The sequence below is a fragment of the Lissotriton helveticus genome, chromosome 4_1 (genome assembly GCF_964261635.1).
Source record: "Lissotriton helveticus chromosome 4_1, aLisHel1.1, whole genome shotgun sequence".
Taxonomy (NCBI): domain Eukaryota; kingdom Metazoa; phylum Chordata; class Amphibia; order Caudata; family Salamandridae; genus Lissotriton; species Lissotriton helveticus.
In genome coordinates, this window is record NC_136063.1 from 565,304,626 (window position 1) to 565,328,838 (window position 24,213).

The 24,213-nt window shown below is 44.7% G+C and overlaps 1 protein-coding gene across 2 annotated transcripts in view; it reads left to right on the plus strand.

Moving 5' to 3' along the window:
• The window catches only part of TRAM1 (translocation associated membrane protein 1), a 306,166-nt gene that overhangs the window by 68,975 nt on the left and 212,978 nt on the right, over positions 1-24,213 (plus strand). Inside the window, exon 1 of one of the 2 annotated variants that reach the window (XM_078687163.1) lies at positions 22,577-22,930. The exons of the other annotated variant lie outside the window; for it this stretch is intronic. Coding sequence (XP_078543289.1) covers positions 22,808-22,930 — 123 coding nt within the window. The 5' untranslated portion in view covers positions 22,577-22,807. Of the gene's footprint in view, positions 1-22,576; positions 22,931-24,213 lie in introns of those variants that run through there. 2 annotated transcript variants of the gene reach the window in all.

A 24,213-nucleotide genomic window follows, 5' to 3' on the forward strand; every position in this document is an offset into this window, starting at 1 on the left:
TTCACGCAACACCAGACATCAAATGCTGCTGCTCCCCCGCCCTACCACCCCCCCAGAAATGCCGAGAGCTTCCCTTAATGAATAATTATGTGCACCTCTTCTTTTAATTTTTAGCGCGCCATGCACACTTTCACTATTTGTTTTCTTGAAAGTGGGCCATGCACTTTCCGTTTTATATGGATTCTCGCACACACCACTCCCCCACCCATGCCCTTCCTGTAGCTTGTGTGTTTTTTCCCAACACGCTCCTACCCCACTTCACGGCCGGCCGCAGCTCTTTCATCACAGTTGATGGAATCCACGAGAGCGATGTGCATACCGCAATGTCCACTTTCCCTTTCAAGCAGCCCGGGAAAATGGCGGCCAAAGTCTCGCATTTACAAGAGTTTGAGCTATTGCCATTGTAAATAACAATAGCTTAAACTCTTGTAGATGCCAGATCTGTTGTATTGCAATTGTTTTTTTCTTCAGTGCGGCACCATGCATGCTTTCACTTTCATTTCTTTGTCAGAATGCCCTGCGCTTGACATTACGGCCCGCACACTACACTCCCGGGATGCTTCCCCTTTTCCAATTTTTATTGGGAATTTACATTGGTACAAACAGAAAATCCGTCATTCTAATTTCCGAGATAATTCATCTTAAGAGTATAAAACAGGATAAAACAGGCTATATAAAAAATACATGTAGTTGTCATATGATAAATTAATACCAATATATAAACATATTCATATAAAACCCGAAGAAACATACAATATACAATACATGAGATTCCGGTATTATATCCGGCATAAATTAAACGTACAGATAAATACCTATATATTCATACAGAGGGCATAAATTCATGATTGCCCCTCCCTCCACACCTTCAGTGGTAACCATATTTTGTACCCAAATTCACGTGTTTTCCTTCCCTTGTGCAAATAAAGTGTGGATTCGATGTTATGTATACTAAGCCTGGCCAGCCACATTTGGAATGAGGGGGCGTTCGGGTCTTTCCAGGCTGCAGCCAGAAGAATACGTAATACCGCTACTGCCAGAAAGATGAAAGCTTCCGTCTCCTTATTAAGACCTAGCTTGCTTTCATTCCCAAGGATCATAATTGTCGGGGATAGGCTGATCTTCGAGCCTTGCAGCCCCTCCAAAAATCTCTCAATTTCCCCTTTGATAATATTAAGTTTATCACAACAACAAAACATGTGCAGTATATCTGCAGGTCCTTTCTGGCATCTTGGGCACTCGTTATCCACCCTCAAACCCCAATCAAATAATTTAGAGGGTGTATAATAAAGATTGTACAGTGTTTTAAAATGTTGAGCTTTTAAGTTTGAAGACCTTAAAACCTCCTTATCCATTTGTAAAGCCTTGTCCAGATCTACGTCTGGGTCCTGAAGTTTCAATGCCCATGCTGTCTCCTATTTCTCGAAATCGTCACTCATATATCATTTAGATCCCTATATATATCTTTAATCCTTCTCCCCCCGTTTAATAGGTACTCCAAGATGGGGCAGCTATCACCCGGAGAAAGGCGTGGTCGCATAGCTCTGATTGTTTGCGTGATCTGAGCATATTTGAAGATCTGACTGTTGGACAGCCCATACTTCCGCGGAATAACCTCAAATGCCATAATATTACCTTCCTTCATTATATCCCCAACCGTCCGGATACCCTGCTGCTCCCAGCTTTTCCATGCCCGGTCCAGACTCAGGCTTGGGAAGTGAGCACACTTCCACAGAGGCGTATACAAATTGATCTTTGGGACTTGCAGTACTTTTTGAAGTACTTTCCATAGTGCACAGGCACTTATAGATATCTTATGGCGCATCTTCTTAAAGTACCTACGGTCAGTTTTTCTTAGCAGGGCGCCTACCACCTCCTTTCCCATTAATATCTCATATATTGAGGGGATATCGTAATCCTCGGGAGCCAACTCTTGGGTATACCCCTTGCTTGAGGCTGGGTCAAACAATATTGACATCTGTGTCAACAAACAGGCCCAGTGGTAATGCCTTAAATTAGGGACTCCTAGACCCCCGCGGTCCCGTGGGAGGGTCATATATTTTAATGACCTCCTGATCTTCCCATATTGCCATAGAAAACTATTACATTTTGATTCCATTATTTTCATCATACATTCCTCAATTAAGAAGGGGATAGGTCGAAATAAATAAAGGATTTTAGGCAGCATGATCATTTTCAGGACATTCGTCCTACCTATAAGAGACAGGTGCATGAAGTGATGGTAGTAGACCATAAATGATGTGGAATATAGTATATTTATTTAAGATAAATAATAACAGGTGAGAGCCAGGGAAGCGACGTCCTTCTCCAACCAGCTCGGTAACATCAATGTTCCACATGGAACTATCATTACAACACTCCATATTCTATGCACGAGCATTAAAGGAATAAGAACACAACACATCCCCCCCCCCCTTACATTAAAGGCAAACCGGGGGAAGTAAACAAAAGAAGGAGGGAAGATAAGGAACAAAAGAGATAGAATTAAACAGGAGGAACGATATTACAAAGCATAATCTTTCAGCCATCTGGGCATAACTCTTGTTCTTTTATCAAGTAACACATTGGTCTTATTCTGTGTAACACTTGCGTCCAAACTTGTAGAAGCATTGACCTCAGTTTGAACTTCATGTTCATGACTACAACCTTCACCCACTCCCCCCTCAATATACAAAGGAAGGTAGGATTGTCTGGGTTCACCAGAAATGGCCGTCAAATCCTTACCCAGTTGAGACTGAACTTGGCTATTATCAAAATGATCTTCTATCCAATCAAAATTGTTGATACATGAATCGGGAAGTACTTCTACACAATTTTGATCAGGGTTAAAGGCAATATTTTTAAGATTCCATACTCTACCATCATCCAGTCTTACAGAATTCCTTAAAACCTCAGCAATTTTACAAGGTGGTTCGAAACGGCTTATACCCTTGGGAACCTTAAAAGGCTTCTTCACCCTCACCCAGTCTCCAACCTTGATAGAGATCTCTTTAGTATTATGGTGAGAGTCATAGAATTCTCTGCTCTTCTCGTGACTGGACATTAATCTGTCCTTGACATCTACAGGAGACCAACATGCCACTTTTCCATCAACCAGCCATCCAGGATTAAACTTACATCTAGCTGTTCTGCCCCTCATCATGGTGAACGGGGACATGCCAGTGCTGTTCTGTACAGTAACTCTATATGACCAAACCGCTTTCTGTACCTGTACCTTCCAATCAAGTCCACTGTGCACAGAGGCTTGAATGATACCCTTGATTACTCTGTTAAACCTTTCGACAGTGCCGTTGCCACTAGGGTTATATAAAGCAGTGGTTTTGTGTTTAACACCACATTTGTCGAAATACTCTTTAGCTAGTCTAGACGTAAATTGGACACCATTGTCCGATAGCACACAAACTGGTAAACCCTCCACCATGAATATTTTGTCCAAAAATTTTAGTACTGTCTGAGTGTCAACCCTTTCCACAATTTTGACAATAGGCCACTTGGAAAAAAGGTCAATCGCCACCAAACCATATTCTCTAGAATCACCTACAGGTCCAAAAATATCCACCGCGATGGTGTCCCAAGGAAAGTTGGGAATTAAACCATCACTCATCTTGGGCTTAAAGGTCCTAAGAGTTTTGTCAGCAGACATGCAAACTGTACACTTTCTGACAAACTCCTCAACCTCCCCGTCAACTCCTGGCCACCAGAACATGCCTTTGACAATAGATTTGGTTCTCATAATCCCAAAATGCCCCTCATGGCACAATTGCAGAATTTTCTTTCTTAAAGACATAGGTGGAACGATCCTATCATCTCTAAACAACATATCGTTTTCAGAGGACAACTCCGTACGGATTTGCCAAAAAGCATCCAAACCAGGAATATTCCTCACTTTGGGCCAGCCCTTACAAATATACTCTAAAACACTTTTCAATACAGAATCTTTCCCTTGTTCAGTTAACCATTCCGTTTTACTTATTGCAGGCTCACCACAATCATGTATCAAGGCCACACAGTATTCGCTCCAGGGGTCATCTTCACACTCTTCCAAAGGGGGTGGAAGTCTCGACAAACAATCAGCAATGCGGTTGTCCCTACCTGGTAGATAAACCATATTATAGATATATTCCTTCATCCGCATAGATAATCTAGCTAACCTTGCGGATGCACCTGAGATGCCATCACATGATAAAATGCGGATCAATGGTTTATGGTCTGTACGAATGGTCACAGGTTTGCCCCAAACAAATGCTCGGAAATGCTCCAGCGCCCACGCACACGCTAGGGCCTCCCTCTCGATGATAGGGTACCTACTTTCAGCAGGGGAAAGAGCCCTAGAGGCAAAAAGAATTACCTTTTCTTTACCAAGGTCATCATACTGTGATAACACAGCGCCCAAACCCTTGTCACTTGCGTCAGTTGTGAGCAAACAGTTAGCATTAGGGTCAAAACTGGCAAGAGCATTTACTTTTTGTAACTCCTTCTTGATCAAATTAAACTCTTCCTCACATAACTCACTCCAAAAGAACTTAGAGTTTTTCTTCAACAGTGCACGTATATTGTGAACTTTTGCTGCGAAATTTTTTTTGAACTTGGCACAGTATTCAGCCATGCCGAGGAACGCTCTCACTTCATCTTTCGAAACAGGCGCCGAGAACTTTACAATATTTTCCACCAAGGTAGGCTTGGGTTGGACACCTTCCTCACTTATGACATGCCCCAAATATGAAACACTTCTTTGGCTGAATTTGCACTTGGACAACTCTACAGTCAGGCCAGCTGACTGCAAGGTTTCCAAAACTTGTTTCAATTTGGAATCATGACTTTCCTTGTCTTTAGCTGCAACAAGAATATCATCTTGAAAAAATGAGATATTCTCCATATCTCCAAACAGTCTATGCATCAATCGCTGAAAGACAGCAGCGGCTGAGGCCAACCCAAAGGGCATACGCCTGAATTGATAACAACCAAACGGTGTTATGAACGCCGTGAGGTTCTTAGAGTTAGGATCCAACATCACCTGGTGGTAGGCGGCAGAAAGATCCACCGTGGAAAACCATGTAGCACCTTTAAGGGAAGAAACCATTTCATTTATTCTAGGAAGGGGAAACTTTTCCACCACGATGTTATTGTTCAAATGGCGCAAATCGATGCATATACGGATTTTTCCGTTGGGTTTCCGGGCAACCACAATCGGAGAAATCCACTCTGATGTTTCCACTTCTTCTATAATGCCTTTGGCAAGCAGACCCTGGATTTCCTTTTTCACTTCCTCCCTTATAAGAATAGGTAATGGTCTCACTTTATGAACCTTGGGTTGTGCATCAGCCTTTAAAATTATCTTATGTTCAAACCCCTTCAGAACACCCAACTCCTTATTGAATACTTTGGGAAAACTTTCAGATAACTTTTCCTCCATTCTACTACAGTCATCCAAAATCAAAACTTTGTCCTTAGAATTTGGATCTAGGATAATGTGTAATTTCTTCTGATCGAACCATCCTAATACAGATGGCCCAACTTTTGCCACATACAACTTTGCTCTTGTGGACCTGCCTTTAAATATAAAGGTAAGCCACCTAAAACCAATCATACCTATCCTGTTACCTGTAAAACTGATTGGGCAGACGTCAGATGGGTATAGTTGCTCACCAATCTTATTTACAAATTTCTTTTGCCAAACTTCCTCATTTATGATCGTGTATGGGGAACCAGAGTCCGCATACACACTTATGGTTACCCCACCCAGGGATATATCACAAATTGGTTTTCCCTTCAATGAGTCTTCTGAAATGTTGATTACGTAGTTCCCTCTAATACTCTTTATGCAACATTCTTCTTCAGTTTCTAATTCATCCACACTCTCACTTTCATCTTCATACACATATTTTACGTTTGTGCGTCTACGACACATCTTACTAAAGTGACCTAACAGTCCACAATTACTACATTTCTTTTTTAACGCAGGACATAGTCTACTAAATGCCAGATGTTCTTTACTGTCACATCTATAGCATCTCCTATCCTCCATGTTTTTATTTTGGACTTTTGCAGGTTGACCAGCCCATCTCCCTTGCTGTTGTTGTTGACGAAAATTTCTATTTGAAGCTTGAATCTTACACACAGTTCCCGAGGTTTTGGAAATATCTTTCTCTGTCTCTTTCACCACCGTTGCACACCTCCCTGACATTTCTGACTTTCTCATAATGGCAACAACGTCATCAAGAGGTGCGTCATCGTTAACCCAAAGACGATCTTGTAAGGCAGAGTTGTTATTGTGCATTACCAATTGATCACGTATGAAATCGTCATGTAAATTGTCAAATTTACAATCTATGGCTAATTTCTTGAGATCATCCATCCATTCATCTACGGTTTCCTCTTTGGTTTGTTTTCTTTGGAAGAACTTGTGTCTTATGACCCCAATGCACACCTTAGGAGCAAAGTATTTGTCCATATTTTTTATCGCATTTTCGAATTCATCTAAATTGGAGTCATCGGACTTACTCATCCTTGAAAATGTCTTTAATCCTATGGGACCAAGAGAATGTAATAAAAGTCTCTTCTTTTGCTCAGCTTTCATTTTCTTGGTTTCATCAACAGTTTCTAAATAATTAATGAAGTATTCCTTCCATTCTATCCACTTTATAATGGGTTGGTTACCTTTAACCCAAAACGGTTCAGGAGGACTAATCGTAAAGTTCTGTTGTGCCATGTCTCTGTCTCTAACTACAGTACTTACACTGGAATCTCCTTCTTCCATGCACTATGAAGTACAATTTAATTTAGTAACAACCTTCTCCCGACTTTCTCACCTGTTACCAATTGTTCCACATCACAAAATTTTTTATTTTTTTATTTTTTTTAACTCCTTTTCTTTTATTTTCTTTTTAATTTTCCATTTCACCTACTGTGCTGTTTGGAATGCGTACCTTGGAGATGTAGATATCGCCATGCGCCACACGACCTTTGATGCTTAAACTCGATTTTTGTAATCTATTCCCGATCGATGTTAACTCCTTCCGATCGGTATAAACAAAGGATACAAAATGGCCGCCACGTTGGGGTCACGCTGCGTGACCTGCGTCTGACGTCAGTAGATGAGGGGATTGTGGAAGACGCGCTGATAGTGACGCGCGCAGTCCCTTTGACAGTCAGCGCATGCAGTGGAATGGCGAGCGCTCTTGAAAAATGCAGGTAGGCGATAACGGTTGCTCCGTTAATGTCGCTGAGCATTGAGCATGTTGCCGATAGTTATTTAAATAAAGCGCAGTCGTAGGCGGCGATTCCCATGCGAAGGGAGAAGAGAAAAAAAATATAGTAACTCACAAAGTTTCCGTTTAGGTACGCTTTCCTTCTTTTCTTCTTTCTTGTAAAAACTGGAAGTTTTTCTAATATACTTCTCAGCGATAGTCCGTAAAGATAAACGCCAGTTTCCCTCGTCGCCAGTTGAAGTGATGGTAGTAGACCATAAATGATGTGGAATATAGTATATTTATTTAAGATAAATAATAACAGGTGAGAGCCAGGGAAGCAACGTCCTTCTCCAACCAGCTCGGTAACATCAATGTTCCACATGGAACTATCATTACAACACTCCATATTCTATGCACGAGCATTAAAGGAATAAGAACACAACAGTGCAGCGTATCCATCCTTTTTAAGTCTTTCTCTATTGTTCTTAACAATGGGTCGAAGTTATCTTTTATAATTAATTCAGTAGCCGCATTAATTACCACTCCGAGATATGTTGCCGAATTTACATATCTGTGATCAGATTTGATGATATTCTTTGAACATATTATTTGGGTTTTCCCCTCATTTAACTGATAACCCGAGTGGCGCCCAAACTCTTTAGTAATTTCCACCAGTATTCGCACTGCCTTGGCAGGTTCCGTTGATATCACTGCCAGATCGTCAGCGTAGGCTAATATTTTACATTCAAATCCATTTGTGATCGCAGGCTTGATCTCAGAATTGAGGAATATCAAAAAAGGGAGTGAAGAGGTGGTGCAACACGGCACCGCGGTGGGCTAATCCTCCTCTTATGAAAGCATGAATAATCAACAGAGACCACCTGAAACAAATATTCAGTACATATTCCGATGGTGTTGGAATATACTCAGTGTGTTAAAATACCCCTCACACACCAAAAGGGCCCTTGGTGTCATGCTTCATCATCGGGGTCTTCCCGCCCCCGCTGCGGGACGGGGCAGTGCTGCGACAAGCGGCTACGCCGGAGCACCTTTTTATTGTGAGTACTATGTGAGTGATGAAGGAGTGAGTGTCAGTGGGGTCAGGAGTGATAAACAGTGAAATTAAAAGATACCTGGCCAGGTGTTTAGAAAAAATTATTTAATAGGCACTGGCTGGTATCGTTAAAAGGGGTGAGGCGGAGGGCAAGAACGGGTTACTAGTCTTGCTCTCCTGTGTGGGTCAACATGTTTCGGGGCGTCATGCCCCTTCGTCAGGACCGGGTATATAGATCCCCCTGTCACTCACTAATGCGCTCCCACAGATAGAGAGTGTTATGTTTGATCAATGTGTATAAATAAACTTAATAGATATACATGAAAAAAGCTCGGTCAGTAATACTGATGATATAAGCCTGAAAGGATAAGAACACAGGATTTTAGAAAGAGCGCGGATCCCAATGCGCTTTACTAGTGAATACCTGTAAGGAAAGAAAATACAAAAAGGGGAAGGAAACACACTTAGGCTGTTACATGGCACACCAAAGATTTCTTGGGGGGACCAGGTTTGCCGAATAAGGAAAGAAAAAATATTAAAAATATGGGGGAGAAAAACATTCATAGGCTTATTGCCTGGCAAGCCAAGGATTTCAAGGGAGGGCCAGGTTGCAGCACAGGGTGATAATGGGGAGGAATGGACACACATATATACATACACACACAACAATATAGAGCATCAGAAACTAGCAGTAAGATGCCTATTCAACTTAAATACATACTTTTTGAATGAGGAGACAGTGCCCCATGAGCCAAGCTGGGCGAAGGGTACAAAGGGTCCAGCTGTGGGGAGGAATGGAGAAAAGGCAGAGATAGTAACGCCAGGACCTAGATTAGCTACTTACACTAAATCGATTAGCGTAGTGTATTCCTGGTCAGGACTGTCGGCTATGCCGTACTTACTCAACCCCCACACCTCAGTGCTTCCTCCTTCGTCAGTGGCTTCCGTGGTAATGGTAAGCCTGGGCGGGGCGGGTCTTTTATAGTCTGGCAGAGGCTTGTTAATTAAGCCCTAATTGATTAACTCGATGCCGATGTGAGCGTTCGGTCGAGTAGTTAGGGCTTGTGACCAGAGCGGCCATTGTTAAATGTCCGAGGTCGGCTGGGCGGAGGTAGGTTTTTTGTAAGGATCTGTATGCCTTGCTCTCAAGTAAGGTAGCGGTAGGCGGAGGGTGTAGATAAGTTGGTAGGATACACCCTCCGTCCGCTCTGATGCGTATATCGGCGTCTGTGCCGACAGGTGCGCATGCGCGGTAATGAGTGTTCACTCCGCGCACGCGCGGTGATGCTTCGTTTCGAGTCTCTCTCCGCGCATGCGCGGGAGAAAGGTGTTCCTTCGCGCTGCTCGTCAGGATCCAGGGCAGATTCATGGTATTGGTCACAAGCAGGGGCGCATAAGAAGCCAAGCTTTTGTTATTATTACAGTGGAACATGGGAAATTATCATGTGTCTATGCAGGCATTATTCTACACAAGTTTAAAATACATATTAACAGTTCATGTTCCACTGATTATAAAGTAGGTTGGAAAATGAAGCCGCTTTTGTTAGATAGCAGCTGTTGGGAGGGAATATCTCTGATTTTTCGTTTTTTTAGACGTGTAGCACACAATTTAAGAAAAAAATATATATATTACATATTTACAAGTCATGATGGCCAGCACCAGCTTGCAGGTTACTGTGATTGCTGGTAGGAGAAGATGGTGTTCTGTTTTAAATTGATACTGTATCCAAGTCTCGGACTGTGCCCAGGCGTTTACTTGGTACCTGGATTGATCATGCCTTAAATTGCGACCAAGGAATATCATCATTTAATCCTGTAAGGTGTGTGCCCAAGCGATAGACCCAACGTTGCTCTTTCGCAAGAAGGTCCTTGTCAGTCCCGTAGGCTTCTATGACTGTCCATTTTAGGTCATCTACACTGTGACCCATTGTGGCATAGTGGGTGGCCATTCTTGTGGTAGTTTTTTTGCAACGTACGTTGCTGCGATGTTCGCCCATTCGTATCTTGACTGGCCTTGTGGTCATGCCAATATACTCTTTCTTACACGGGCAAGTGATCAAATAGACCAAGTTCCGGCTGTTGCAGTTGGTAAAGGAACGCTGTTCCCATGTAGAATTGTTGGAAAAAGTTATATTACGACTTTTTCTTGTGTATTGACAAGATGTGCATGAGCCACACGGGTGGTGCCCTCCAATTGTTGAGATAGCAGAGGGTCTCTCGTTAGTGAGTTGTTTTGGTCTCGTGTGCACCAGCAGATCCTTCAGGTTCTTACCTCGCCTGTGTGCAAACATGGGTTTTGGGAAATCTAGTTTCCCGCAATTTAGAATTTTCCAGTGTCTATTCACAATCTTTGTGATCTGGTTTGAATTGGTGTTGTATGTTGTGACACAAATAGGGCGTTGGTCTTGTTCTTTTTCTGCTGTTGGTTCCAATAAGGCATCTCTGTTGTTATTCCGTGCTCTCTTAAAACCCTTGTTGACTACCTTGCTTGGATAGTTCCTGTTGCTGAGCTTAGTTTTCAAGTCAGCTGCTTGGGTTTTAAAGTCTTGGATAGCGCTGCAATTACGCCTAAGGCGGAGGAACTGTCCGTAGGGTAAATTGTCGCGTAGATGTCGTGGATGGAAACTACTATATAGCAACAGGCTGTTTTTAGCCGTGGGCTTGAAGTGAGTACATGTCTCTAGGTTGCCATTAGAGGGGTAGATATTCAGATCAAGAAAAACTAGGTTTTCATTTGAGGCTGTGTGGGTGAACTTGAGGAACCGGTCTTGTTGGTTCAGCCAAGTCATGAATAGGACCACAGAGTCTTGATCGCCCCTCCAGATGACTAACACGTCATCTATGTATCTTTTCCATGCGACCACATGGTTCTTATAGGGGTTCTGGTCGTTCAGGATTTTGGTGGCTTCGAGATGGTGCACATAGAGCCCTGCTAGGCTCGGCGCACAGGTGCTGCCCATGCTCGTGCCGTGTTTTTGTAGATAATATGTGTTTTCATACATGAAGAAATTCTTTTTTAGGGTCATGGAGATGCATTCAAGGACCACTTGTCTCGGGGTGTGGTATGCCCATGGGGTTGAGAACAGAACTTCCTCAATTATTTCGAGAGTCTCTTGGTGGGGGAGACTCGTGTACAGACTCTCTACATCTAGTCCCAAAAGGAGGTCTTGTTCGGGGTCAAAAGGTATCTCTTTTACCAGCTGTAGGACTGCTTTTGTGTCCTTTAGATAGGTACTTGTCTTCTGTACTATCGGTCTAAGGAAGGCATCCGCAAATTTTGATAAGGGTTCAAGGATTGATTGTATTCCGGATACTATAGGGCGCCCAGGTGGATATGGGGCGTCCTTATGAATCTTGGGGATGGTGTAGAAATAAGGAGTTTTTGGATTCTTTTGAATCAGAAAATCGCTCTCTTGTTTCGTTAGCCAGTCGTGTGCCATTGCCTCTTCAATCATTATGAGGATACAGATCCTGACTTCTTCAGTCGGGTCTTCCCTTAGTATTTGATAATTGCGTCTGTCCTCAAGTAGTTTCCTGCACTCCCTATCATAGTTGGTATATGTCTGTATCACCGTCGCTCCGCCCTTGTCGGCAGGCTTAATTACAATAGTTTCATTATTTGCCAGTTCATGCAGGGCCGTTCTCTCTGCTGTGGAGGTGTTGTTAAAGACATCCCCACCGACAGTGGTTAGCTTCTCCAGATCTGCCATAACTGCCTTTTCGAAAGTTAACAGTTCAACTGGTAACATAGAGTCTAGAGGTGTGAAAGAGGATTTGTTTTTTAGGCCTGTATCTGTTTGGACACTCGTTTCATTGTTTGAGTCCTGAAAAAAAGCTTTTAGCTTAAGTTTTCGCGTAAACTCTTTCATCTCTTGGCAGAGTTTGAATTTATCCATTTTGTGAGTAGGGACGAAACCCAAGCCCTTACTTAGGACATTCTCCTGAGCTTCCGTTAGTAGGTGGTCAGACAAGTTTACTACTAAGTTCCTCGACTGGTTGACGCTGTTTCAAATGACAGAATTTGAGTGCACCCTCAAAAAGAACAAGTATAAAAAACACAAAAAAGACACAGAGAACTTTACGCATGAACGTATTTACCCCTACATTAAAAAAGATCATGTGTCCAAAAATCAGAACAATGACCAGGACACTGACATGTCGGATACTAGTTCCAACGGATCAAACTCCAGTAGGAACAGCAACCAGAGCACACGAGGTGGGACACAATTCTCTGGCAGAGGCTACCCACGAGGTGGGAGAGGTTGGGGCCCATATCAAGGACCACCACCCTTCATGCAAGGACCTCCAGGTTTCATGCAATACCCACCAGGGCCTGTCTTCATGGGGAATCAATTCCCACCGTGGGACCAACAAATGCCCCCTTTCAACCACTATGGCCAACCGCCTTTTTTAGGCCAGCGCCAAGGAACAAGAAAGGGCCGCAATCGGAAAGGTACACAGGTACACTGGAATCAACAGCCAGCCACACCCCTAGGTGTCTCAACCCGGAGTCAAACAGCGTCAACCAGTCGAGGAACTTAGTAGTAAAATTGTCTGACCACCTACTAACGGAAGCTCAGGAGAATGTCCTAAGTAAGGGCTTGGGTTTCGTCCCTACTCACAAAATGGATAAATTCAAACTCTGCCAAGAGATGAAAGAGTTTACGCGAAAACTTAAGCTAAAAGCTTTTTTTCAGGACTCAAACAATGAAACGAGTGTCCAAACAGATACAGGCCTAAAAAACAAATCCTCTTTCACACCTCTAGACTCTATGTTACCAGTTGAACTGTTAACTTTCGAAAAGGCAGTTATGGCAGATCTGGAGAAGCTAACCACTGTCGGTGGGGATGTCTTTAACAACACCTCCACAGCAGAGAGAACGGCCCTGCATGAACTGGCAAATAATGAAACTATTGTAATTAAGCCTGCCGACAAGGGCGGAGCGACGGTGATACAGACATATACCAACTATGATAGGGAGTGCAGGAAACTACTTGAGGACAGACGCAATTATCAAATACTAAGGGAAGACCCGACTGAAGAAGTCAGGATCTGTATCCTCATAATGATTGAAGAGGCAATGGCACACGACTGGCTAACGAAACAAGAGAGCGATTTTCTGATTCAAAAGAATCCAAAAACTCCTTATTTCTACACCATCCCCAAGATTCATAAGGACGCCCCATATCCACCTGGGCGCCCTATAGTATCCGGAATACAATCAATCCTTGAACCCTTATCAAAATTTGCGGATGCCTTCCTTAGACCGATAGTACAGAAGACAAGTACCTATCTAAAGGACACAAAAGCAGTCCTACAGCTGGTAAAAGAGATACCTTTTGACCCCGAACAAGACCTCCTTTTGGGACTAGATGTAGAGAGTCTGTACACGAGTCTCCCCCACCAAGAGACTCTCGAAATAATTGAGGAAGTTCTGTTCTCAACCCCATGGGCATACCACACCCCGAGACAAGTGGTCCTTGAATGCATCTCCATGACCCTAAAAAAGAATTTCTTCATGTATGAAAACACATATTATCTACAAAAACACGGCACGAGCATGGGCAGCACCTGTGCGCCGAGCCTAGCAGGGCTCTATGTGCACCATCTCGAAGCCACCAAAATCCTGAACGACCAGAACCCCTATAAGAACCATGTGGTCGCATGGAAAAGATACATAGATGACGTGTTAGTCATCTGGAGGGGCGATCAAGACTCTGTGGTCCTATTCATGACTTGGCTGAACCAACAAGACCGGTTCCTCAAGTTCACCCACACAGCCTCAAATGAAAACCTAGTTTTTCTTGATCTGAATATCTACCCCTCTAATGGCAACCTAGAGACATGTACTCACTTCAAGCCCACGGCTAAAAACAGCCTGTTGCTATATAGTAGTTTCCATCCACGACATCTACGCGACAATTTACCCTACGGACAGTTCCTCCGCCTTAGGCGTAATTGCAGCGCTATCCAAGACTTTAAAACCCAAGCAGCTGACTTGAAAACTAAGCTCAGCAACAGGAACTATCCAAGCAAGGTAGTCAACAAGGGTTTTAAGAGAGCACGGAATAACAACAGAGATGCCTTATTGGAACCAACAGCAGAAAAAGAACAAGACCAACGCCCTATTTGTGTCACAACATACAACACCAATTCAAACCAGATCACAAAGATTGTGAATAGACACTGGAAAATTCTAAATTGCGGGAAACTAGATTTCCCAAAACCCATGTTTGCACACAGGCGAGGTAAGAACCTGAAGGATCTGCTGGTGCACACGAGACCAAAACAACTCACTAACGAGAGACCCTCTGCTATCTCAACAATTGGAGGGCACCACCCGTGTGGCTCATGCACATCTTGTCAATACACAAGAAAAAGTCGTAATATAACTTTTTCCAACAATTCTACATGGGAACAGCGTTCCTTTACCAACTGCAACAGCCGGAACTTGGTCTATTTGATCACTTGCCCGTGTAAGAAAGAGTATATTGGCATGACCACAAGGCCAGTCAAGATACGAATGGGCGAACATCGCAGCAACGTACGTTGCAAAAAAACTACCACAAGAATGGCCACCCACTATGCCACAATGGGTCACAGTGTAGATGACCTAAAATGGACAGTCATAGAAGCCTACGGGACTGACAAGGACCTTCTTGCGAAAGAGCAACGTTGGGTCTATCGCTTGGGCACACACCTTACAGGATTAAATGATGATATTCCTTGGTCGCAATTTAAGGCATGATCAATCCAGGTACCAAGTAAACGCCTGGGCACAGTCCGAGACTTGGATACAGTATCAATTTAAAACAGAACACCATCTTCTCCTACCAGCAATCACAGTAACCTGCAAGCTGGTGCTGGCCATCATGACTTGTAAATATGTAATATATATATTTTTTTCTTAAATTGTGTGCTACACGTCTAAAAAAACGAAAAATCAGAGATATTCCCTCCCAACAGCTGCTATCTAACAAAAGCGGCTTCATTTTCCAACCTACTTTATAATCAGTGGAACATGAACTGTTAATATGTATTTTAAACTTGTGTAGAATAATGCCTGCATAGACACATGATAATTTCCCATGTTCCACTGTAATAATAACAAAAGCTTGGCTTCTTATGCGCCCCTGCTTGTGACCAATACCATGAATCTGCCCTGGATCCTGACGAGCAGCGCGAAGGAACACCTTTCTCCCGCGCATGCGCGGAGAGAGACTCGAAACGAAGCATCACCGCGCGTGCGCGGAGTGAACACTCATTACCGCGCATGCGCACCTGTCGGCACAGACGCCGATATACGCATCAGAGCGGACGGAGGGTGTATCCTACCAACTTATCTACACCCTCCGCCTACCGCTACCTTACTTGAGAGCAAGGCATACAGATCCTTACAAAAAACCTACCTCCGCCCAGCCGACCTCGGACATTTAACAATGGCCGCTCTGGTCACAAGCCCTAACTACTCGACCGAACGCTCACATCGGCATCGAGTTAATCAATTAGGGCTTAATTAACAAGCCTCTGCCAGACTATAAAAGACCCGCCCCGCCCAGGCTTACCATTACCACGGAAGCCACTGACGAAGGAGGAAGCACTGAGGTGTGGGGGTTGAGTAAGTACGGCATAGCCGACAGTCCTGACCAGGAATACACTACGCTAATCGATTTAGTGTAAGTAGCTAATCTAGGTCCTGGCGTTACTATCTCTGCCTTTTCTCCATTCCTCCCCACAGCTGGACCCTTTGTACCCTTCGCCCAGCTTGGCTCATGGGGCACTGTCTCCTCATTCAAAAAGTATGTATTTAAGTTGAATAGGCATCTTACTGCTAGTTTCTGATGCTCTATATTGTTGTGTGTGTATGTATATATGTGTGTCCATTCCTCCCCATTATCACCCTGTGCTGCAACCTGGCCCTCCCTTGAAATCCTTGGCTTGCCAGGCAATAAGCCTATGAATGTTTTTCTCCCCCATATTTTTAATATTTTTTCTTTCCTTATTCGGCAAACCTGGTCCCCCCAAGAAATCTTTGGTGTGCCATGTAACAGCCTAAGTGTGTTTCCTTCCCCTTTTTGTATTTTCTTTCCTTACAGGTATTCACTAGTAAAGCGCATTGGGATCCGCGCTCTTTCTAAAATCCTGTGTTCTTATCCTTTCAGGCTTATATCATCAGTATTACTGACCGAGCTTTTTTCATGTATATCTATTAAGTTTATTTATACACATTGATCAAACATAACACTCTCTATCTGTGGGAGCGCATTAGTGAGTGACAGGGGGATCTATATACCCGGTCCTGACGAAGGGGCATGACGCCCCGAAACATGTTGACCCACACAGGAGAGCAAGACTAGTAACCCGTTCTTGCCCTCCGCCTCACCCCTTTTAACGATACCAGCCAGTGCCTATTAAATAATTTTTTCTAAACACCTGGCCAGGTATCTTTTAATTTCACTGTTTATCACTCCTGACCCCACTGACACTCACTCCTTCATCACTCACATAGTACTCACAATAAAAAGGTGCTCCGGCGTAGCCGCTTGTCGCAGCACTGCCCCGTCCCGCAGCGGGGGCGGGAAGACCCCGATGATGAAGCATGACACCAAGGGCCCTTTTGGTGTGTGAGGGGTATTTTAACACACTGAGTATATTCCAACACCATCGGAATATGTACTGAATATTTGTTTCAGGTGGTCTCTGTTGATTATTCTTGATCTCAGAATTGGCCAGAATCTGCCTCACCAATGGATCGGCCCCTACCCCACTTCACGGCCGGCCGCAGCTCTTTCGTCACAGTTGATGGAATCCACCAGAGCGATGTGCATGCCACCATGCCCGCTTTCCCTTTCAAGCAGCCCGGGAAAATGGCGGCCAAGGTCTCGCATTTACAAGAGTTTGAGCTATTGCCATTGTAAATAACAATAGCTTAAACTCTTGTAGATGCGAGATCAGTTGTATTGCAATTGTTTTTTTCTTCAGTGCGGCACCATGCATGCTTTCACTTTCATTTCTTTGTCAGAATGCCATGCGCTTTTCATTGCGGCCCGCACACTACACTCCCGGGATGCTTCCCTTAATGAATAATTATGTGCGCCTCTTCTTGTCATTTTTAGCGCGCCATCCACACTTTCACTATTTGTTTTCGTGAAAGTGGGCCATGCACTTTCCGTTTTATATGGATGCTCGCATACACCACTCCCCCACCCATGCCCTTCATGTAGCTTGAGTGTTTTTTCCCGACGTGGTGTCCACTTTGTGGTGAGTTTCCTGGGGGGGTGCCTTTGTTTTCTTTTGTGCAGCTCACACAACTAGTTTAATTAGCCTGCAGTGTGTGTTAGAGGTCCTGCGCACTGTTTTCACACCCCACGGCAAGAGCATTGTCCCGAAAACGACCCCCCCCCCCCCCTCATGGCCCTGATAGCATAGTTTGGCCCCCACTATGTTGCGCTCCCCACTCATATTCAACCCTTACAATGGTGTCAGCTTGCAAATAACCTCTGTGTAATGAGCGAGGTTACTTTATTAATCACATAAATAGACACTGTTGCTTCATAATGCATTGATATAAAAAAGTGCATACTGACTTACTGTGTTTTACAGTTTGTATTCTGTTCTGCTAATGCCTTTCTGTGTTTTGCATTTTTGCTTTTTTTTATATTGTTCTGTTCTGCTGAAAGCTCCACCATGCGCTGCATGCACTCTGGGACAAGAGAGCCAAGGGTTCACTTTTTCATTGAGTCCACCTCGTTCTCAAAAGTTGTGGATTCAGCTAATGCCGAACGGCCGGTGGGATTCACTGAGTGTCTTAAGGCATCGCAAAGCTGCAGTGTGAGGTGGAGGCCATTAACCTTATGCTGCCCACCTTCGGCATTAGGAACCGAGGCGTAGGCACTGTTCATCGGCAGACTGCATCTCCAGAGCAAGTCCGGGGCTAGGAGTGCTCCTGTCTACTCAATGATCTGTGCATTTAAAGGGAAGGCAGGGTCCAAGTACAAAAGTAGGGCTCTCTCCAAAGGGCTTGGGTCTGCTGCAGCTTGTGCAGGACTGGGGGTGGGACCCAGCAGAGACATCGCATACGTTTATCAACCATCATTTGCAATGCAATTGTCACACATTTTTTTTATGTGTTCAGGCGCCACCCAAGATCCCCTCTCCGCACTGCTGCAACTGTAAATTCAACCCCCCCCCTTCCCTGCCAGGTTCTTCTCCACTTTCACTTCTGCCCGCTTTTAATTATTTATTTAGTTGTGCACGTTTTATATTTAGCATGGCGCCCAGTTTTAATTATTTATTTAGTTGCACGCATTGCTTGTTTAGTGGAGCCACCTTTTTTAAAAAAATTGTTTGTGTTTGAGCGGCATCCAAGAGCACCTCGCCGCACTGCTGCATCTGTAAATTTAAACTACCATTCTCTGCCAGGTTCTCCTCCCCTCGTGCTTCCCGTGACTGCCCATAGTCCCCACAGCTGTTAGCACTCCTACAATACGGCCACACAAGGCAAAACCTTCTTCAAACAAGCATTTCATGCAATAGGTCTCACATTTACGCAAGTTTAAGCTATTGCCATTGTAAATGACAATGCCTTTTATTTATGTTTTGCAAACAAAAACATAAATAAAAGGCATTGTCATTTACAATGCATTAGCTCAAACCCGCATAATTGCGAGGCCTACTGCATTGCACCACTCAACGCCACAGCACCATTCAATGCCACAGCATCCCTCAACGCCACAGCATCCCTCAATGCCACAGCATCCCTCAACGCCACAGGATCGCTCAACGCCACAGCATCACTCAACGCCACAGCATTACTCAACACCACAGCATCACTCAATGCCACAGCATCACTCAACGCCACAGCATCACTCAACGCCACAGCATCACTCAACTCCACAGAACCACTCAATACCACAGTACCACTCAACGCCACAGCATCACTTAACGCCACAGCATCACTCAACGCCACAGCATCACTGTGCGCCACAGAATCACTCAGCACCACTGAATGCTACAGCACCCCTCAACGCCACAGCACCACTCAATGCAACAGCACCACTCAACGCCACAGCACCACTCAGCGCACAGCATCCCTCAACGCCACAGCATCACTCAATGCCACAGCATCACTCAACGCCACAGCATCACTCAATGCCACAGCATCACTCAACGCTACAGCATCACATAATGCCACAGCATCACTCAATGCCACAGCATCACTCAACGCCACAGCATCACTCAGCACCACTCAACGCCACAGCACCACTGAACGCCACAGCACCACTCAAATGTAAATGTGAATGTAAATGTGTTGGACTTGTAAAGCGCACAGCTGCCCGTGAGCGTCCTGGCGCTGAAGACCGCTGGGGAACCCGTCCTGGCTTTCCCTGTGAGATGGTCCCTTCTGGGTATCTCCAAGGTGAAACCAGGCATCCCCGGCGTCTGTGGGGGGCCGTTTTAGAGATGAGGCAAGCTTAATGCCCAGAGTTACCGAGTGTGATCCCTGGTTAGAGTAGGCACAGAGGCGAGAATTGTCGAGTCCGCTGACCCTGGTCCACGACCCTGCCGCGTCGGGAATTGAACCCTGGTCCCAGGCCGTTCTCTGCTTCCGGGTCTGCCGCCTCTAACCAGTGAGCCACACCTCTCCACACCTCAACACCACAGCACCACTCAACGCCACAGCATCACTCAACGCCACAGCATCACTCAACGCCACAGCATCACTCAGTACCACTGAATGCCACAGCACCACTCAACGCTACAGCACCACTCAACACCACAGCACCCCTCAACGCCACAGCATCACTCAACGCAACAGCATCACTCAACGCAACAACATCACTCAGCGCCACGGAATCACTCAGCACCACTAAATGCCACAGCCCCACTGAATGCCACAGCACCACTCAACGCCACAGCACCAATCAACGCCACGGCACCACTCAGCGCACAGCATCCCTCCACGCCACAGCACCAATCAACGCCACGGCACCACTCAGCGCACAGCATTCCTCAACGCCACAGCATCACTCAACGCCACAGTATCACTCAAAGCCACAGCACCACTCAATGCCACAGCACCACTCAACACCACAGAACCACTCAACACCACAGCACCACTCAACACCACAGCACCACTCAACACCACAGCACCACACAACACCACAGCATCACTCAATGCCACAGCATCACTCAGCGCCACAGAATCACCCAGCACCACTGAATGCCACAGCACCCCTCAACGCTACAGCACCACTCAATGCCATAGCACCACTCAACGCCACAGCACCACTCAGCGTACAGCAGCCCTCAACGCCACAGCATCACTCAGCGTCACAGCATTACTCAACGCAACAGCATCACTCAATGCCACAGCATCACTCAGCGCCACAGCATCACTCAGCACCACTCAACGCCACAGCACCACTCAACGCCACAGCATCACTCAGCACTACTGAAGGCCACAGCATCACTCAGCACCACTGAAGGCCACAGCATCACTCAGCACCACTGAACGCCACAGCATCACTCTGTGCAACCATTCAACAACAACTGGTTCTAATATGTTCTCTCAATGTTTCAAGCTTTATTACAAATATCACAAAAAGATGTTAATATTTCACTTCTGTTCTTGGATTTTCATCACAATAAAATACACTGAACATAATCGTCCCAAAAATGATTTACAAAAGTTTAAGCTATTGCCATTATAAATTACAATAACTTTTATTTAAGTATTAATTATTAAAAAAAATAAAAGCCATTGTTATTTGTAATATTAATACATCTAAGTCATGTAAATACAACACATATTGCATTACAAATGCTATAGGTGTCACGTTTGCGAAAGTTAAAACTATTGGCATTATAAATGACAAAGCTATTAATTTCGCTATTTTCAAAACAAACACATAAATAAAAAATGTGTCATTTACAATACCAATAGCTCAAACTTTCCTAATGCGAGACCTATTGCATTGCAAATGCTTGTTTACATTATGTTCGCATATGCAATTAACAATACTGCAATACCCAGAATTTGACTCCATGCCAGCTGGTAACACTACGCGCACTGTAAAGCGTAAAGAAGATCTCGTACATGCACTCTTCATAGATTGGTAGTGAGGTAATTCGACCTTTGAAAGGAAAATATATGATTGAGTAGAGATTTGTCATTCTCTTTCCTTCAATAAACCCAGCTATATTGCGTCAGCAGGACAGATAGGTCCCACCCTCTCAAATTTTATAACATCCCTATTCCAGGGATTACCAAATCCGCTGCTTGCTAGTGACACACGCACACAATAAAATCATGCAACGTGTGATATACCCGACTAGAATCGGGGTCAGGATAAGGGCGCGCTCATGCGCGTACTGATGTTTTTCTGGTTCTGGCATGTTTACGTTTCGAAAAAGTCTAGCCAGGCTAGAGCCTTGCCGATCTGCTCCCAACAGCGTTTTAACCAGGCAGCCATATTTAAATTATGTACCTCCTTCTTCTTTCTGGGAGGAGTAAATATAAATGGATACAGGTAAACCATTCGCGCTGTAAACAAAAACTATTTGTTAAACTTCAGTTTAAAAGCTTTAAATAATACATCATATTGTATATAATGTATATCAAACAATTCGGTAACCGAACAGTATGAAAATTAAGAAAGCTCCGAATATACATATATGTTTTCATACATACATACTTCTTCGTTTCGATTTGGTTGATATTTTTTCAACAAAAGGGGAAGCAAACATAAATATATATGGTTACTACATTTAGTCCAAGCTGCCGCTGGTGTAATTATGACCGTATCTGTTTTTCAGGGGCGAGCACCTAAGGTTTACTTCCTGTTTAAAGCAGCATTGGTTTAAAACTGAAGGACAAAAGTGCCTTCGTTTTCGCCCTACCTCGAGGGAAACAGAAAAGGGAACCAGTTTTTACTTGAGGGCAGCTAGGCGCTTAGCCGTTTTAGAATATCAGCATTTTATATCTTCTCGAAATGAAAAAAATATAGGTTAAGTTGCTATGGGGATGCTGACAACGATTGTGATTAAGTACTGCTCTGTTGCACTGTACGGTATTGCTTTGAATTTAAATGTATTTGGTAAATGTTACCAATCCGTTTGTGGTTGCTGTGATATTTTGGGTATAGAATACTGGAATATTTAAAAAAAATGTACCTTTTTTTATTAACTGCTTCTTACATTGAAAGTTAACTTCTCTATTTCAAGATGGCCGCTATGTATTACAACTCTACCAAGAAGAACATCCACGTCGTCTGTAAATTCCGTGTTCATTTATTTTTCACTCCCTTCTGGCCCGCACAAGCCCCTCCTGGCTTGATTGGCGGCTCTGCCTCCCCCCCCTGCTCCTGGTGGTGGCTGGGAGAGGAACGGCTTGGCAGGAACGAGAGCGTTACTGCTAGTGCAGACGTGGTGTTAGGAGCCGCTGCAGCAGGGTGGGAGGAGGAGGAGGAGGAAGAAAGGAGTCGAAGCACACAGCAGCAGAGGAGCCACCGCTGCCGCCAGGCCCCTGTTAGCAACACCATGGCCATCCGCAAGAAGACCAACAAGAACCCGCCCGTGCTCAGCCATGAGTTTATTATACAGAACCACGCAGACATTGTGTCGTGCCTAGCTATGGTCTTTCTGCTTGGACTCATGTTCGAGGTAAGCCGAGGGGAGACTCTGGACTCACACCCTGGGGTGGGCGGCATGGGCTCACCGGGCAGGCAGTGGCCAAGTACTCTACTTAAATCGGAGATGGATGTTATCCCCGCAGCAGCGTGAAAAAGCTAATCAAGCTTGGGGGACCCGTTTACCGGGGCTCATGCCCCACCTCACAAGGAAACAAACGGAAACCCCCACCCTGGGCTCACTTTGAATACCAACCATCCTCTACAGAATGCCGTTCTGAAGGCCAGAATAAGGGGGAATTCGATGAGCAGCCTGACGCCTCTAACCGCAACACAGGTTATTGGTGGCAGCAACGCAGCTCCATCTGGTAGTTGAAGGTCCCCGTTATTTGTGAGTTCGCAAACCAATAATGGATGGGTCAATAGTCTACCATGTCTACTTAATGTACAGAAGGGGAGGGACGCTCTAATAATGTTTGCTCAGAAATAATGTCTCATTGGTCAGCCCACGAGTTTCTAGTTTATCGTTGGTACAAACGCAGACGAGCAGTAAAGCCCCAGGTAAAATTCCACTAGTGGCATTGCTTTAAATGGCAGTAAGTACCCTCACTTCTGTAATTTGAAAGGGAGGGTACCATCACTGGTGCAGATAATGGAAGCGTACTAGCATGCCTCAGAAGCAAGCAAGTACTCTGGGATAGTGAGTGATTGCACTTCTGTATTCACATGTCGAGCAGTGCAAGGTAGGCAGACAGGGTCGGCTGTGAACGCAAGAATGATGGCCTATGTGAAAGAAGGTTGTTGAATGAGCGTGAGGCTGTACGTGGCAGGGAGACCACAGCAATGCAATACAGTACTGTCGATAAAGCTTGGTCTGGTGAGTGATTGTATCATACTGCGGAAGAGGCTGGAGACTGACGAGTGACCACCCAAAGACAGCGTGGCATGCTGCAGCACATGCCGGTTAGTGGTTCTCGGCAATAGTGCATTTCTGACATGCGCCCAGTGCCCCCTTGAAAATAGGCCCACTTATTCCAGCATGAGAGCGATAGGGATGTGGGGGTGGGCACGGCCGATTCGGAGATGGAACCTTTGTGTCTGCAGTGTATTCTGATGGTCAAAGTATCTAATTTACTCGATTGTATCTGAGATGCCACTGATTGGAGGGACTGCAAATCCCAGCAGGGGAGGGATTTTAAGAGGGAGAGTCTGAAGGATGACGTGTACCTGGTGCTTAAGCACTGGCTGGCAACCTGGGCAACTTTTTTTCACGCACACTGACACGCGAGATTTTACATCGGTATAGCTCGTTGTCAC